Raw genomic sequence first — 16,400 nt, 5'->3', positions numbered from 1 at the left:
GTCTCGTTCTTTATTAGAGTTTTGTAATGCCATTCCACATGTGTAAGTTGTGTTGTCTATTTTTTCCGAATCCACATTCAATAACACAGCATTTATTCACATTGAATTCCATTTGCCATTTTAGGCTCCAAGCACTTATTGTATCTAGATGAATTTGAAGGGCATTACAATTGGTCTGCATCTCCTATCTTCCCCAGTAGTTTAGCGTCTATTATAGAGGCAAGGGAATTATAATTATAGAAGCACAGGTACCAGTATTATAATTATAGAAGCACAGGTACCAGTATTATAATTATAGAGGCACAATAAGCCAATAAAAATTCAGACACAGTATATACAAACTTTATAACACCATTGATAGGTATAACCATGGCATAATAGTCCATAAAGTGAAAGCTAAGTGAATAACAGAAGCAAAATGGACAGTATTTTAAACTTTCTAGCAAGCAGAATGCAAAAAGTGACAGTACAATATCCATATTCATCCTACTGAGATTAGTTTAAATGAAAGTTGCAAGGGAATTAAATAACCATGAAAGTGACTCAGATCTTGCAAGAATATGACTTGGTACATACATTCAGGGTCACCCTTATTGTTTGTCACCCTTAAATATTTCTCTTGTGGCCCTTGCTACGTGCCATCTTGTCAGTTAACTTCATAGTTCTGTATTTTTCTGCCATCAGCAGTTTTAGTTGTGGAGTTTTTGTGTGTGTATCCATCCCAATCCTGCATTCTTAGCCAAGAAAGAGTAGTGCTTTTTGGAGAGCCCATTTTGGTTATGGCTTATCTTGAGATGCTTTCGAGGCTTAGTGTCCCCGCGGCCCGGTCCTCAACCAGGCCTCCACCCCCAGGAAGCAGCCCGTGACAGCCGACTCACTCCCAGGTACCTATTTACTGCTAGGTAACAGGGGCATCAAGGTAAAAAAAACTGCCTATTGTTTCTCGCCAGCACCCGGAATCGATTCCGGGGATCACAGGATCACGCGTGCAGTGTTCTGTCCACTCAGCCGCCGGCTTGGCTTGTCAATTCTCAGGCTTGTCGCATTATGTGACCGACCTATGGTGGCTTTGTGCTATCATTTTAGAGCCTCTAAGAATTCTTGTACAGATTTCATTTTTAAATCCCCAGACTATATTTATTGGCACTGTACTACATTACATAATTTTCCAAGTGTTTTGCAGAGTGGTAATGCCAAGTCAGCTACAGGCATATATTTATGCTCATCCCAGAGTTTTTCTCACGTGTCCCATTGAGACATTTGAGTTGAAAGGTTCTGGAAATTGACCCTCCATGTCTGCATCCGGTTCCTGCTCAAGATACATTTATTTAACTGCCAGTTTATCACCAAGAGACAGCTGTTGTCTTCCAGATACTGTCCTGTATTTGTCTTTGCTGCTCGAGAGTTTAGATGCTGGGATGTGTGGTATTGGTATTGTTCTTGGCCCCAGCTATGTATATCTTCTAATTGAGGTTTTCGCTAGGGGGAACAACCAAGTTACATCAGTTGGAAATCTTTCTTTTAGAGTACAGTACAGTTACACAGAAATCACACTAATATATATCAATGAGAAAATCAGCTGAACCTCGAGTCGCCTGAATCATCTGAAGAGCGAGTCTCCTCAGAGCTCCAGTTGATTTTCTCATACAGTACAGTTATGAAAAGTGGTTTTGTGATGAAGCTGCTCAGTTGTTTTCTGGTTATCCTCTTCCATTCTAATTGGTAGTGTATGGCTGCTAATTAGTGTTTTGAAAGCCTTTTGGTATTTTGAAATGTACGATCTATCAGTTATTCAGAACTGAACTTGAGTATTTCCCAGTGGTCTCAGCACTAGTATGGCCAGCATGGATAATTTGAAAAGATCCCAGCTGTACTGGTGTAGATTGTTGACTGACTTAGAAATGTGCTTCCTCATAATCCAGTAAAGTACTGTACATTATTGTACTCATAAGTTATGTTGCTGTTTTCATCTCCCCCCCCCCCCTGTTTTTATCTTAACTTTTTATTTATATACAGTATAGTTAGCTCAGAGATTACAAATTATTTTTAATATATAGTAGGTAGGTTTTTTCAGTAACATGACAGTATTTATCTTCATCAGTAACACTTTGCATCTAACAGTTTTTAAAAGTTCATAACTAATAAGTTGCTTTTCAGAATCCAGGCTACATGAAGGAGAGTTTTTATATTACTATAGAGACACTTCATGCAGCTGACGATGGGGAGTCCGAGAATGTGAGTGGTGCGGTGCCGAGTAGAGCATGTTGCGACTCCTCGCTGATGCTTCTCATATTTTCATTGGCACTATATAACAAATTATATATTTTAATTGCTATAAATTTTTCAAGGCTGTGTTATTTTATAGTTCAATAGTTGCATGTTTCACAATTCTTTTCCAAACTTAATCTTCACTTACTCCCTTACTGCAGTTCTTGAAAAAAATTAATTCATTATCACTGTACGTTTTAAAGAGCAATATATATATAATTTTATGTGCTTAGCTTTTAGTACAATTGTTTCCCCTCTCATAATCACAAAGCATTGTCAGTTATGTCATCAGATTATATGCATATCCATGACTATAGGCATTATGGTACACATCTACAAGGGAAGTTATATTAATTTTTACAATGTTTTATTTGATGTAATTTTTGTCAACAAAGCAGTCATGTTTCCTTTTCTATATATTGTATCCTTACCTTGTGAACTGCCAGTCTCGCCTGCAGTTGTTGTCCTAGATATGTATTTACTCTACTGTTGCACTTTTTTATCCTATATTTTTTACCTATTTAACACATCATATATAGAGTAGAAATACAAAATGCTTTTGAATTACCTGTATTCCTCATTTAGAGTAGCATTTACTCGACACCCTCTTCAACAGGTGAGAAGCAGTAATTCTTAGGCCAACTTTTTTTTATATATATTTTTTTATTTCTTAAAATTTCTCTTCACCTGCATGGCAGAATCCTGGCTATATGAAGAAAAATTTTATGATTTCCGTTGAGACACTTCATGTAGCTGATATGGGAACCACGGAAAATGTGAGTATTTTGTTAATCATGTTAAAATACTGTAATAATAATAATAATAATAATAATAATAGTTCGCAAGTACATTACAGGTGTGAATAATAGTACAGTATTAATTTCATAGCTCATATGATGCACAGCATCTTATGCAAGTCTAAAGCTAATAAATAACTTTATATGGAGTTGCATGGCTTGGATGATAGCACTGACATAATAGATTATGTACATATTGCAGTAGATCTTGTATTTTTCAAGAGATATCAGGCATGAATAGACAAGTACAGAGCACTCATTCTCACACTCGGCTCTCTTCCTTGCTTGCTCTCTTTCTCCATCCCATGCTTACTCATTTTCTTCCAATCCTCTGCCTTTCCACTTACTCCCCCAATCCTCTGCCTGTCCACTTACTCTCCCAATCCTCTGCCTGTCAACTTTCTATCCCAATCCTCTGCCTGCCCACTTTCTCCATCCCCTGCCTGTTCACATCACATGAGCAGGTACATTCCACACTACATTTCTCTTATGTACCAGTATGCTTCATTCTTAAGTATGGGGTGCATAGTCAATGAACTAAAATAACTCTTCTTTTAACAGTAAATCAGATTGGTGTGTTTCATGTATCTATGATGCCTGTCTAAGTGTGTGACTAATATTTATGTCAAGGTGTATTATCAAATTTCATAAACACATTTTTCCCTCTTGAGTAGTTTAATGTGTTATTGTATAATGTACTCTAAGATCATGGTAACTTGGAATCCAGTAACCTAAATTAAAATGTTCAATAAAGTTGTATGGGCATTAAGGAAACTTAAACATGGGATGTTTGTTAAATCATGATACTTTACAATTGCTCAAACTTGTGGAACTACTGCTGTATGCTCTATCTACAAATATTAAATATTATATAGAGGTAGCTAGTTCTTAAGTTTGCTTTTGTGCAATAGTTTCCGTTCATTATTAAGAGATTAAAGCGTTCTAATGTTACATTATTAACCACAGGCTCACAAACTGACGGGAGAAAAGCTGAAAATACGCGACGTAGTGACAATTGACATTGCCAATGATCCAGTTAAATCTTCAGATTATAAACCTAAAGAGGACCCAACAAAGTTCAAGTCTGAGAAAACTGGCCGTGGTCCTCTGAAAGGTCCACAGTGGTGGAAGAAGGTAGGAGGCACAGATCATGATTTTGTTGTATGCAGTGTCTATATTAATTTTAGTCAGCACATTAGTTTAAAATTTTTTTAAAATTTGACAACAAATAACTTACCGTAGCTTATCGAGAGCAAGAGAAGGTAGAGAGGAACATACATCCTGTGCTGGAAAGGAAAATTTATTGAAAGTTGTAAAGGAAAAGATATTCCACATGCCAGCTGAAGAATGTCTGATAATTGTGGTTTTGATGTCATACTGCAAAAACTAAAAGAAAAGTTTGAATAAACCGCAACAAAAAAGTGAGAGTTACAATTTTCAGAACAAAAATTTTCCTGTGCGAACATGGTACGTAAAGCTAAACAATTAATAAAAGTTAAGGATTTTGTCATCATCAAATCCTAGCTTGGATCCAGATGTTGTCGAGACTGTGAAAGTCTTTTATTGCAGTGATGAAGTCGGCAGAATTATGCCTGGCAAGAAGGACTTTGTGACAGTAGTGGTGGTGCAAACAGAGCACATTCAAAAGAAGCTAATCTTAACGCCATGCATTGTGCTGTTATTTCATGTAAAAACGTTATGGTGCAGGGGTTAATAAATTATTAACAATAACTCGCATTATAGACAAATTTGAAAAATGTCAAACTATTGTCAAACTCATCAATTTTAATTTAAAATGCTAAAAAGTTAAAAACATATAAAAACATAAGGCACTAATTTGGTATGATTGTAAGGTTTCCTCAGATGTATGTGACATTATTTTTCATTCTCTGAGACGGTAATTTCCATAAACAAGTGCTAAGATATTCTATTGAATGAGAGGTATGAAATTTTCATATTTTTGTATTTCTGTTTAATCCTGTTCCCAAAGTTATCCCCAAATGAAACTTGTACAAAAGGTCACATTGTGATCTTGAAATTAAAAAATTCAATATTTAATGTAAAATTATTTGTAATGAAAACAATGCTTTCTTAGCTTCAAAATAAGAACAATATAAAGGTTCTACCTTAATTAGAAACAAATTAATTTTTTTTTTTTTTTTGTCACATTGTAAGCAAAAATTTAGCTTTTAACATTGGCACTTCTGCTGTATTACTGACTTTTATCGAGTACTAAAATTTTGCATATATTTTTTTTCCCAAGTGAAATTGCCTAAGTGTAGTTACAGGATTAGAGCTACACCGGTGTTGTCCTATTTTCCCAGTACACTGTACTCTGTCTTATGACACTTTGAAACTCCTGATGGTTTTGGCATCCACCATCCTCTTGTTCCAACCATTTACCATTCTTTATGTAAAAGTAAATTTTCTGGTGTTTTTTCAGCAGCTGTATTTCCTTAGTTTAAATATTTGACCTCTTGTTCTTGAGAGTTTTCAAGAATTCTTTGTCAATTTTGTCAAGTCCTAATACTGTACTATTTTGTATGTAGTGAACATAATGCCTCTTTTCTTCTCTCTTCTGGGTTTGGTATATTTAAGGTGTAGTGGCTAAAACACAAGCTTTATAAGGAGAGGTCCTGGATGTATTTTCTGAATGTGATTTTGAATTAGGATGTGAAAGTGATTCTAAACCAGAAATTGCATAATGTTCCAGGAACTTAAACCAAGGCTAAGCAGTAAGGTTTGTTGAAGAAGAACACAAATTTTAGCTAGAAAATCAGTGTAATAGAAACTGATTCTTATTAATTTTTTAAGATTTAATTTAGAATGATGTTATAGCTTTATTTCTCATCAACTGATTTACACAAATATAATTTTAAGCTATTTCATTTGATTTTTCCTTTGAGGTCAGATCAGCTGTGCCCAGAGAAGAGTATCATGCACAATTAGGCAGAATGATGTTCTGATACCAGTCTACTTCATGGCATTTCTGCCCATGAAGTCCCGGTCATGGGACCGGGTGCTCTCTCTTCTCTCTTAGTTGTGGTGGCCCCTTTGGTTCAGGATTGTTTTTCTAATGCTCTTTTCTTGTTGGCATTGACCTCTGGGGTCAGGTCAGGGAGCTTCATGCTCTCCGCTAGCGCAGAAGTTTGTGCTCTTTTGGTCCTGGTGATCGGTTTGTTCGTTTGCAGCCATCTCCTTCTTTTCTGGCGAAGAATGAGACTGCTGCTTTCCGGAGGGGTTATCTTGGTTATCTTGAGATGATTTCAGAGCTTTTTAGTGTCCCCGCGGCCCGGTCCTCGACCAGGCCTCCGGGTCCTTTGGTTGTTGATGTATGGTTGGTTTGGCCAAGGGTGCATCATATCTTGCGTCCAGTTGTGGCTCTTCGGCGTTACTTGCGTGCCACACAGCCTCAGTGGCTGAAGACATACTTTGGGTGAACCTGGTTTCCCTTTTCCCCTGTTCCAGGGCTTGGGTCTCCCAGGTCTTCCCTAGGGTTATTCGATCCAGCCAGCCTGCGGTCTATCCCTGTGCCCACGACGTTCGTAAGTTCATGGCTTTGGATTGCTGTTTTTGCTAACATGTCCTGGGCTGACATTCAGATGCGATTATTGGTGGTTGAATAGAGTTCTGGCTGCACGGTACCTTGTTAATGTTCCTGGCCCTGCTCAGGTGTGTGTAGCCTTGGGTCGCAGGTTGCAGCCAGTTGTCTCGACTTTGAGTTGAGAAGCGAGTGGCGACCGCCTCCCACTCCCAGGTAAGTCCCTCCTTTTCTTGTCTTTGGTTAGGTAACTCCGAGGAGCCAGAAGGGCTCTCCACAGAAAACCAGCATTAAATGTAATGAAATGGCATTTTCTGGGCAAATCCCGGAGGCTCTCCGGCAACCCTCCCTCCCTCTGGTCGGCGTTTTTTTTTTGTGTGTGTTTTTTTTACATTCTCTGAACTGGGGCTGGATAGCCAGCGCAGGGGTTTTGGGGCTCCCCCCTTTTCCCTTCTAGGGAGGGGGAAGGGGGAGCCCCAAAGACTGTTTGTCTTTTCCTGTCTGCCCCAAAGACAGACAGGGAGACTGTCTGCGCCGCTGTCCACTGTGTAGACACAGGGGTACAGCGGCAATGGTGACATCATGTTTGTTTGCTTGTTTTCAGTTTGGGAGAGTTCTGCTTGCTAGTTCAGCTTTCAGTCGCAAATTTTAACCAGCTGTAGTTTGCTTTGGGACGCCTACCTTTCTGGGTGCCTAACCCGGTAGATGGCAGACATAGAATGCTTCCAACCACACGGGGGTTTCTATAGGCCATTGCTCCTCATGCCTCTCTGAGGGGGCCAGGTTCTGGCTCATGGTTCCCGGTAGGCATAGAACTCAAATCGAATTGACTGATGACATGGTCTAATACATACATACATATTAGCCTGGTAAGCTCCAAGGAGCCTCAGGGACTCTCCCAGCAAATGGCATTTCATTACATTCAACGCTGGTTGTTTCTGAATAGTTTTTCTCAGAGTACAAAGTTCAGGCTTTCTTGGTTAGGCAAGCTCTCCCATTTCTCAGCACAAGATAGTGAAAATGAGGTAACCTTTGGATTTTTCCTGAGATCATGTGTGGAGACTGGTTGCTACCTATATAGCTCTAAGACTAAAGATCTGTGACCCATGTAGCTTCTGGAATACATACTCCACATGCTAAACTAATGTCCCTCCAAGATGTGACTGGGTCTGTGGTGGATTTGAATGGTTGGGATGTTTTCACCTACAGCTCTACCCTTTAGTATTTCTTTGGCCTGATCCCTCTGTTACTCAAATTCAAGTAGGTTTATTGGGATAATCAAATACATCCAAAAGGGTAGAGTAGCTTAGGGTATTTCTACTTTTTCCAGTTTCTATTGTTATCTTGCTTTTCATGTGCACAGAGTCGGTTCTTTGTCTGGATGCATATTGGGTGACTTGGGCCCATAGTAGCCATAGGTGTGATTATGGTGGTGTGTAAGTCTGGCTAGGCCTACGAGTAGTAAGAGCACTCTTTTTGGGGGTAACCTCTGATTCCAAGTTAGTAGTTTTTTAATGGCTGGTCATCCTGGGCTTGATTGAGCTATTTCTAGTGACACACTAACACCCATTTTAACCTGCAGGGACTGTTTGAAAAGATGTGTGTGTTGCCGGTGTCAGGATGTCATTCTACCTAACTGTACATGATCCCGTCCTAATAACACATCTGGTCCTAATCTGGGGAATAGTGAATCAATTTGCTTAAATAAGTGCTTTACATATTAATTAAGAGCAATATTTTTGTAACATGCAGGGCATACATGGTGAGCCAAAACTCCTTGTGCACTTAACTACATAAAATACTAAGACAAGGAATAATTGGACAAGGACACTGTTCCAGATGAGAAGTAGGACTAGAGGGCACATGTGAAAACAAGAAACTTAAATAAGCCACTTAAATGTAAAGAAATATTCCTTCAGTGTACTATTACTATTGACAATGCTCAGTGAACTGAAGGCAGTGGTTATTGAGGCCACTGCAATCTGTAGCTCTAAAAATAAATTTAACTGTCTGGAAATTGAGAATAGTGGTGCACCAAATGAGAAGATATTGGCCTCCTGAGTTTTCCCCTACCCACAGGCACATACAGGTAAGAACAAGGCCTGTTTAGATAATCCATGCATATAAATGCAAATACATTTAACATTTTTATTGATTTTGTGGGGGAAGGGGAAGTCAAGGTCACCATGCCATAAATCTTGTACAAGAAAGGTGTTCTTTTAGTTATTCACTGAATATACTGTACTGTAGTATTATACAGAAATATTTGTCTGATAGGTGCACAAGGATGTTTGGCTCGCCCTATATTTTAAGCTGTTTGAGTGATAGAATTTTTCACTTGCTAGTGTGATCCCGTGATGACATGCTACAAGTTGGTGACATGTGAATTCAAGTGGTTTGGGCTGCAGGCACGCGTAGAGAAGTTCATCCAGGATGCTGAGCGCAGACTGTTTACCAACTTTCATCGGTAAAACACTTCATAATGACTTTTACATTGTTTAGTATTCTGAATAGAATTAGGGCTCCAAGAGTGAGAAAGTACAGTATGGTTAGAATACAGATTAAAATAGAAATGCAAATATTTTAATTACATTATCTAGCAAACTTATAAGTACCTTCTTTTGCATAGGAATTTGTGTGGTTTTAATGATGTCCTGAATTAACTGAGAGGGGGCCATGAAATTTGTCAGGAATGTATGTTGGGAGATGATCATTAAAATATGAGAGTATTCTCCAGTAAAGGGCATTATCTACAATTGAACAGCAATCTTTAGAGAGAGGTTCAAGATGTGTATCCTCCTTGCTTCTCAGGAAGCAGTTAGTAGTTTTGGCAATTTTTGTGCTCGAATAAAGCATTTCGCGCCATCTTCAGAAGTTTTATCTCATTGATATTCATATACTGAAAAAATTAAAAGAATTGATGAATCTCAATTATTCCCTTCTGTAGACAATATATGAAAAATAAAAGAACCCTTGAGCAAGGGAAATTAAAATCACTGAATATTATAGTGAAGTGAATTATTCCCAGACAAGTGTTTTGTTGGATGGACGAGTGGCATGGCATGACCATGGATGATATCCGGCGGTTAGAAGATAAAACAAAGGAAGAACTGGATCAGGTATGTACTTGACATTTATTTATGACTCATTTTTATTTCGGTAGTAGTCATTGGAACTGATGATAAATGTTGTACTACAATGTATGAGACCAATCTCTTAAATACTTAGCTTGCCTCTTTTGTCATATTACAAGAAATTTAGCCAAGGAAATTGTATAAACTATTTTCAAGAATTGTGCCACAACAAAATTGACTGATTCTCCACTAGTTCATTTGTGAACACATTTATCTCTACTTGTTAACACTTTCGCTCGGGGATGACGCAGCATTGCGTCATCCACTTTAAAAATTCGCCAAAAATCAGGTTTGTATCCGATGTTTTGGGGACTGGTTTTAAAATGTGCGCCGATGTCTTCCCATTTCCTTTGTTGAGCCTCGTGGCCCTCAGGCGGCTTGGCACACGCCGTGGGCCCATTGTCTTTGCTCCACTGTTGTGACCAATGTCGTCTCCCCTCGCATCTCAAACGTGTGAACATTTCGGCTATTTTCCGTGGCTATATTTCTTACTGCGGCTTTAGAAACTATCTACGCTTACTCCACGATGGATAGTAATCATGAACAAGGCCCTTCCAGGAAGAAAATTGCGAAAGAAAGGCTTGAAAAGGGTGGGAATTGGGAGTGTAGTAGGAAGGCCTCTGAGCGCTCACTCACGGCTAACGCGTGGCCCGTCTTCAACTCGTCGGCGGTTGGAGCGTGACCAGGTGTTTTTTTTATATGCTAATGTTCCTCTAGAGAATTTTATTACGAACCCATTGAGACCAAAATGAAAGACCTAGGACAAAAATTGAGGTGACCAGAGTGAAAATAGTGAAAACATTTTATCCCGTTTGCACGCTCCCGGGTAACTCGTTCGCACTTTCTCTGTTTGCTGCGGGTAATTAGCCGGGCTTTTGGAGTTTATATGCATTTAGTGCTGTAGAGAATTTTATTGCGAACACAATGATACCAAATTTATTCTCGTAGAAGGAGAATTGAGGTGACAAAGTTGAAGAGAGTATACACTTTTCGGAATTAACGCGCGCTTCCGTGACACGCTGGGGCCCATATCGCCCTGTCGAGGGGTGGCGCGCGGGGTGAGCGAAAGTGTTAATCAGTTGTACTGTATTACATTACCTTCAATACCAGCTTGAAATAGTGTAAGTCTCGTAGGAAGAGGAAAATATTTGTTTGTAAATTTCTCTTGTTAATTTTAAATGATTTAATGAATAAAGGAGCTAAAGTCTGACAGTAGAGAATTTGACCATAAATACAGGAATTAATGCAAGCACTATAGCAGCATTCGTCTACGAAGTACTGCATAGTTGGCCATGTATATGGTTAATAGTTATTGTAAGAGCATAGGTAATGTGGTGGAATTATTTGGGGAATAATAAGTTGGGGTTTTGTAGTGGAATAGGTTTTCTGGATCTGATATTTGGCAACATTGAGATATCTAGTAGAGAAGACATATGAGGAAGATTTTAAAGTGTTATTTATGTATATGGAGAACTGTCATGGAAAATAATGTGATTTAACTGAGAGGGCCAATGGTACAAGATAAGAGAGTTCCTAAAATAGTGGAATTAGGAAGGCCCTGGCTCCCCAGGGAAAAATATTCCCAATAAATACTAAGAGTTAGGTTAGGATGTATATCCGCAGTCTAAGGTGATCCCCCTATTCCACACTCAGCAGGATTAAAGGAAACCTCCTTTCTTATTCCTTATTTATTAAACCCTCTAATTACCCCCATATACATTAACCCAACTATTCTCTTTACCACTTTACTTTATTTATCTTACGTTAAATACCTTGGTCCACATAAGCAGGATACAAGGTTTACAATGGCAACTAGGGTAAAGACTTCTTGGCAAGGGACACTAGCAGGGACTCGAGGTAGCCTGGTACCACTTGAGCATACGTGGTTCCACCGAGACCCCTTAGTGTAACTTAGCAATATAAACACTAGTGTAGACTATACACTTTACTACACACTTATGCCAGAAACCGTACATGTAACACGGTACTTATCTTGTTGAACTAGACACAGGATAAGGTAAGGGAAGAGGAGTAGAAGAAATAGAAACACACAGGAGAGTTGTGTCCCACCACCACACAGCCAGCCAGAGAGAGCTTAAACAGCCTTTGCGCTCCCATATAAACGCTGCCGGGAAATGATGCCTAGGTGATCGTACAGCCACCACAATACAAATCTTCACCGACCTTCATTACTAGTTACTTTAACAATTCTAAGGGTAGCTGATACTTAGTTCAGCATTATATTTAATAGTCAACAAGCTCAGTCTGAATGCTCTGTGAGAAGATTCATCTTACGTTTAGCAAGGAAGATAGGAACAAAAGCGCATCAGCGGTGAGGGGAGCCAGAGTATAAATGTTGTTGTTAATTAACTATCCTTCTCACATGATCCAATCCCATCAATTAATGTAAAGTAATTATTTAGAGCTCAATTTGACCTCTGTTTCCAACTAAGGAACCCAGGGTTGTAACAAGAACATATTACAAAGGGAATAAAATGGGTCTCTGGAGAGTAATGTGCTAGGGCTCTATAATGTTGATGGATGTTACCAAGTAATATGAAGACATTTTATTCAGGAATTAGGATATGCGTAAAAAGTTAATGGAATAAAGAACATTTTAATAGTTATGTACACACGGGGTGTAGTTTGTCCCTGTTGTAGTTTACTGTATAAATGGATGAGATCATGAGCTAATTATTAAAGGGGGGTGTTAATTTAGTATAGTATATAGGAAGAATAAATAGCCTATCTAGTTGATATATGGAGATTGCAGAACGTTATAGTTATTAGAAGTTTAACTAAATGTTTGACTTGCGAGAAAACATTACTGTAAGTGAATGTGAACAAAAATAGTGAAGTGGTGGTGGTGGTGGATAGAGAATGGAATCTAGTGTTTGAAACAGGATTAAATGGAAATTTCTTAGAAATAATTAACCATTTTATTTCTCAGCCTTTAATCAACAACGAAGGAAGAATGAGAGGTAGAGCTACAGCTTGGGGGCTGCATGGTGGTACCCATCCATATGTATAGATGAGAGATGTTTGTGTGGTATGGATATTGAAAGTCATGAGTTAGAGCGTTATTAATGGACAATATGTTGTGCATTTATGATGTCAGGAGATGGCTAGAAAATACAAATGTCATGTAAAGGTGTTTGCAGAAGTTTGGTCATATTAAGCAAATGGGTTATGAGTTTAAATGTGAATGAGATTAGAGGGAGGCCAAGAATATTATGAACAGTGATAGTGAGTGAGTATATGAGGAAGTGGGGATTGTGTGAACAGTGCACAAGAAGCATTAGGGAGTAAGTCTAGTAAGTCTAGGTGGAATCATTTGTTGGAGCACTTGCTAAACATTCTGTAAGATGACAGAATGCAGGAAGTTGCACTACACTAAACTGTGTTGAATACTGAAGCACTACTCGGGATGTTTTGCTAGCATTTCAAGATGATTATTCAATTGGGATTATTTTATGTGGATGATATTGTGAATGAAAGCGTATATTTTTGTACTCTCTTTATCCTTTCCTTTTATTGCTCTCCTAATTTCATTCAGGCTGATAACTTCCCACTCATGAAAATGGGAAATGAGATAATGATGAAAATGTTTTCTCATCACATTAAATAGAGTATTTCCTGGAGTGAGCTGTACTCATATCTACATAAGCCATACATACATACTGTTGAATGTTATATCATTTCTCACTAGTTGTTCTACTCATTTGGTTTTCATTATTTTTTATGGTTTTTACTACAACACTTGTCAGTGACAAAGGTCTATAATTAAGAGGGTGTTCTGCTACAAATTTTATAGATTGGAATATAATATTCTTCATATTTTGAATGTTTTTACTTTAGATTTTTATTTAAAGTGCAATGTTGTGTTAGGCTGTCTATAGTATTTTTATATCATAGAATATATAGAATATTGGTACATAGGTACAGTATATTTGTCACTAATATCAATTAATATACTATATACATGCATTATATAACTATCTAAATTTTTGTGAACCATAATGAACCACTAAGCTGGTCTGGTGGTCAAACATCATTGCACCACTACACACTATCATGGTGGCTATTGATGGATGTGACTATCACCTCACTGTTCCAACTATCTACTACTGTTGTTGGCAAAAGTGAAATTTCTAATGCTTTTAAGCACTTTGTTTCCATAGTTTGAATCTATGACCTCTTGTTCTTGAAGTTGTAGGTTTCAAGAATACTTTGTAAATTTTGTCGATTCCCGTTACTATTTTGTATGTAGTACTATTTTGTGTTTCTTCTATCTTCTAGCTTTTGTATAATTAATACCTCTAGCCTCACCTCATAGCCCTTATTTTTCAGTTCTGCAATCCATTTGGTAGCATTTCTTTGTAGTGATTGTACAAAAAGTGCTTCTCCTTTGTTAAATAAGTTCTGTTTTAGTTTCAATGTTCATACAATGACTTGATTATATAATTTTATTTTAAAGATTGTATGGTATTTGTAGCATTTTCTGTGGGGGAGCCCCTTCGGCTCCCTGGAGCTATCTGTCTAATATGCGATATGTTAGTCTTGGGCATCACTCAGAGTTCAACCTACCAGGGACCACGAGCCAGAACCTATCCCCTTCAGAGAGGCAAAGGGAACAATGGCCTATGGAAGCCCCCTTGTATATGGGCAGACAGGAAATGGCCCCATCGACTGGGGTTAGCACCCAGAAAGGTAGGTATAGCAAAACAGACCCCGGATGGTAAGAAAATTGCAACCGAAGACAGAACTGAGAGGCAGAACTCCCCAACCTAAAGAACAAGTAAACAAGCAAACATCACACACTGCTTCCATGCCGCTTGTTCGCACACTCCTTCCCTCCCGTCCCCTCCGCGCTGGCTATTCAAAACCTCCAGTTCATTGGCTGATGCAATCTGGGGCAGTCATTGACTCTGGCCTCAGATTCTTGGCAGTTGTGTACCTTAGTGATGTGTTCTGCTGTGTGGTGCAGTGGCCAGGAGAAACTTGAGTGTACTGGGGCTGCATGCACATAGGGCTATCTTCCCTAAGTGCCTTGTAAGTATTTCCCTTGGGTTCTAGGCTTATCTTCCATAGAGCATTCGGGAACAGCTTCCGTAAGGGTCTTTGCTGCTTGGCACTTACCCATCCTTGAGGTCAGCTTTGTTTGGCCTTCGGTAGGAAGTGGTATCGTTTGCTGGTAGGGGAGCAAGGTACTGTGCAGCTTGCCTACCTACGCTCTGGCCGGGTTCTGTTCCTTCTGGGGACATTGTACTTTGCAGGGTTTTTCTTTTCTTTTTGTTTTCCTTGCCTGGAGGTGGTCTGCCATGTTTGGCTATTGGTCCACTTCTGATATTTTGGTGACTTTCCTCTAGGCCCTCCCCATGATTGGACAAGTCACAGGTGTTCAGTTTTTAGCAGTTTTTCCTTGTTAGTTTAGGCCTAACTGGTTTTGCAGTACCTTGCCTAGGCTTCCCGGAGCAGTCAGCCTGTGGGCCCTGGAAAACCCCAATGGGACTCATTTGACCGATGTATACGTCTTCTGAGTTCCACCTCGCCTTGTGCGAGTTTGAAGCTTGCTCTGTGCCCTTGTCTCAGGGTGACAGTTGCCTGTTTTGCCTCCGTCATGCTGCCTGCTGGGTCAATGACACCATTGACCTGGAGTCTTGCGAGTTGTTCTCTGTTCGTACTCCAACTTAACCCTTCTCTTGACACTAGGTTCGGGTACAGGCGGCACCGGCATTGCATGTTAGGTTTAAGCTGCTGCAATGCACTAGGTTGGTTGCCTTCCTGGATGCCCCAAGACTGCCCCGTTTTGGTTATAGGGACCCGGACTTGGGGGCATTAGTTCCTTCGACTTTGGATCCGTCCACACTTCTTAGTCCTTCCCAGGTTGGTGGTGTTCGCTCTGCTCTCCTCTCTTCCCCAGCTCCTGGCTCCGTGATGGGTCTGTCCTCGTTTGAGTTTGGTTCTTCTTACCTGTATTGGGTGCGTTTGGAGGTTCTGGGGTCTTCCTTGCTGACAGACTACCCTTTCTTTTTGCTGGGGATGTGACATGGGTTTGTCAGACCTGCACGCTTAAGTGATGGAAGGCGATTACTGTTCTGTAGGTTTACCTAGTGGGCGTGTTTGAGCACCTTAATGCGTGCTTGTTTGCCCCCTGTGCTTTCCCAGGATGTTGGCCTTCTTCAGCTGCATGTGCAGGTTCCTGTCCTTTCGGCGTCTTTTAGTCACTGAGGACTTGAGCACTAGCGGGCATTTGGCTTCGGTATTGCACTTCTTTTTCCTTTCTCGAGTTGTACTTGGACTGGCTTGAGGAGGATGTGGAGGCAGTGTACCGGGCCTTCGTCTGGTGTTCTTGCCTCGGCCGCGCTGTTAAAGCTGTTTGCGCCGATTCTTCGGGAAGCAGTGTCTCTGTTCCTTGCCTTTCGCCTCGTGTGCTGTCAAACCATGCTTGCTCTTTGGAATCCGCTTGGCCCCTGGCTCTTTGGTTTTCTTCACCTTTTTGTCCGTTGCTGTTTGCAGAAACTGCTGTCGCCCAGTTTCTGCAGGCGGCCTCATCTAATTGTCGAAAGGGTCATGCCAGGGCTTGGGGTTCTTTCAGTCGGGGTTGGCCATTGGAACCAGTTTCTGAGCCAGCACCTCTTTTTGGAGCCGGCGTCATCT

At 39.8% G+C, this 16,400-nt stretch overlaps 1 protein-coding gene across 3 annotated transcripts in view; it reads left to right on the top strand.

The window, feature by feature from the left end:
- The window catches only part of LOC123757915 (phosphatidylinositol transfer protein vib), a 32,134-nt gene that overhangs the window by 8,973 nt on the left and 6,761 nt on the right, over positions 1-16,400 (top strand). The window contains exons 5-9 of one of the 3 annotated variants that reach the window (XM_045741863.2): positions 2,158-2,235; positions 2,967-3,044; positions 4,032-4,199; positions 8,952-9,073; positions 9,635-9,725. In XM_045741863.2, coding sequence (XP_045597819.1) covers positions 2,158-2,235; positions 2,967-3,044; positions 4,032-4,199; positions 8,952-9,073; positions 9,635-9,725 — 537 coding nt within the window. The remainder of the gene's footprint in view (positions 1-2,157; positions 2,236-2,966; positions 3,045-4,031; positions 4,200-8,951; positions 9,074-9,634; positions 9,726-16,400) is intronic. The other 2 variants (XM_045741861.2, XM_045741862.2) reach the window with 2 other exon arrangements.

This window comes from Procambarus clarkii, chromosome 40 (genome assembly GCF_040958095.1).
Source record: "Procambarus clarkii isolate CNS0578487 chromosome 40, FALCON_Pclarkii_2.0, whole genome shotgun sequence".
Taxonomy (NCBI): Eukaryota; Metazoa; Arthropoda; class Malacostraca; order Decapoda; family Cambaridae; genus Procambarus; species Procambarus clarkii.
The sequence above is the reverse complement of the archived record's forward strand: the minus strand, read 5'-3'. Positions and strand labels throughout refer to the sequence as shown.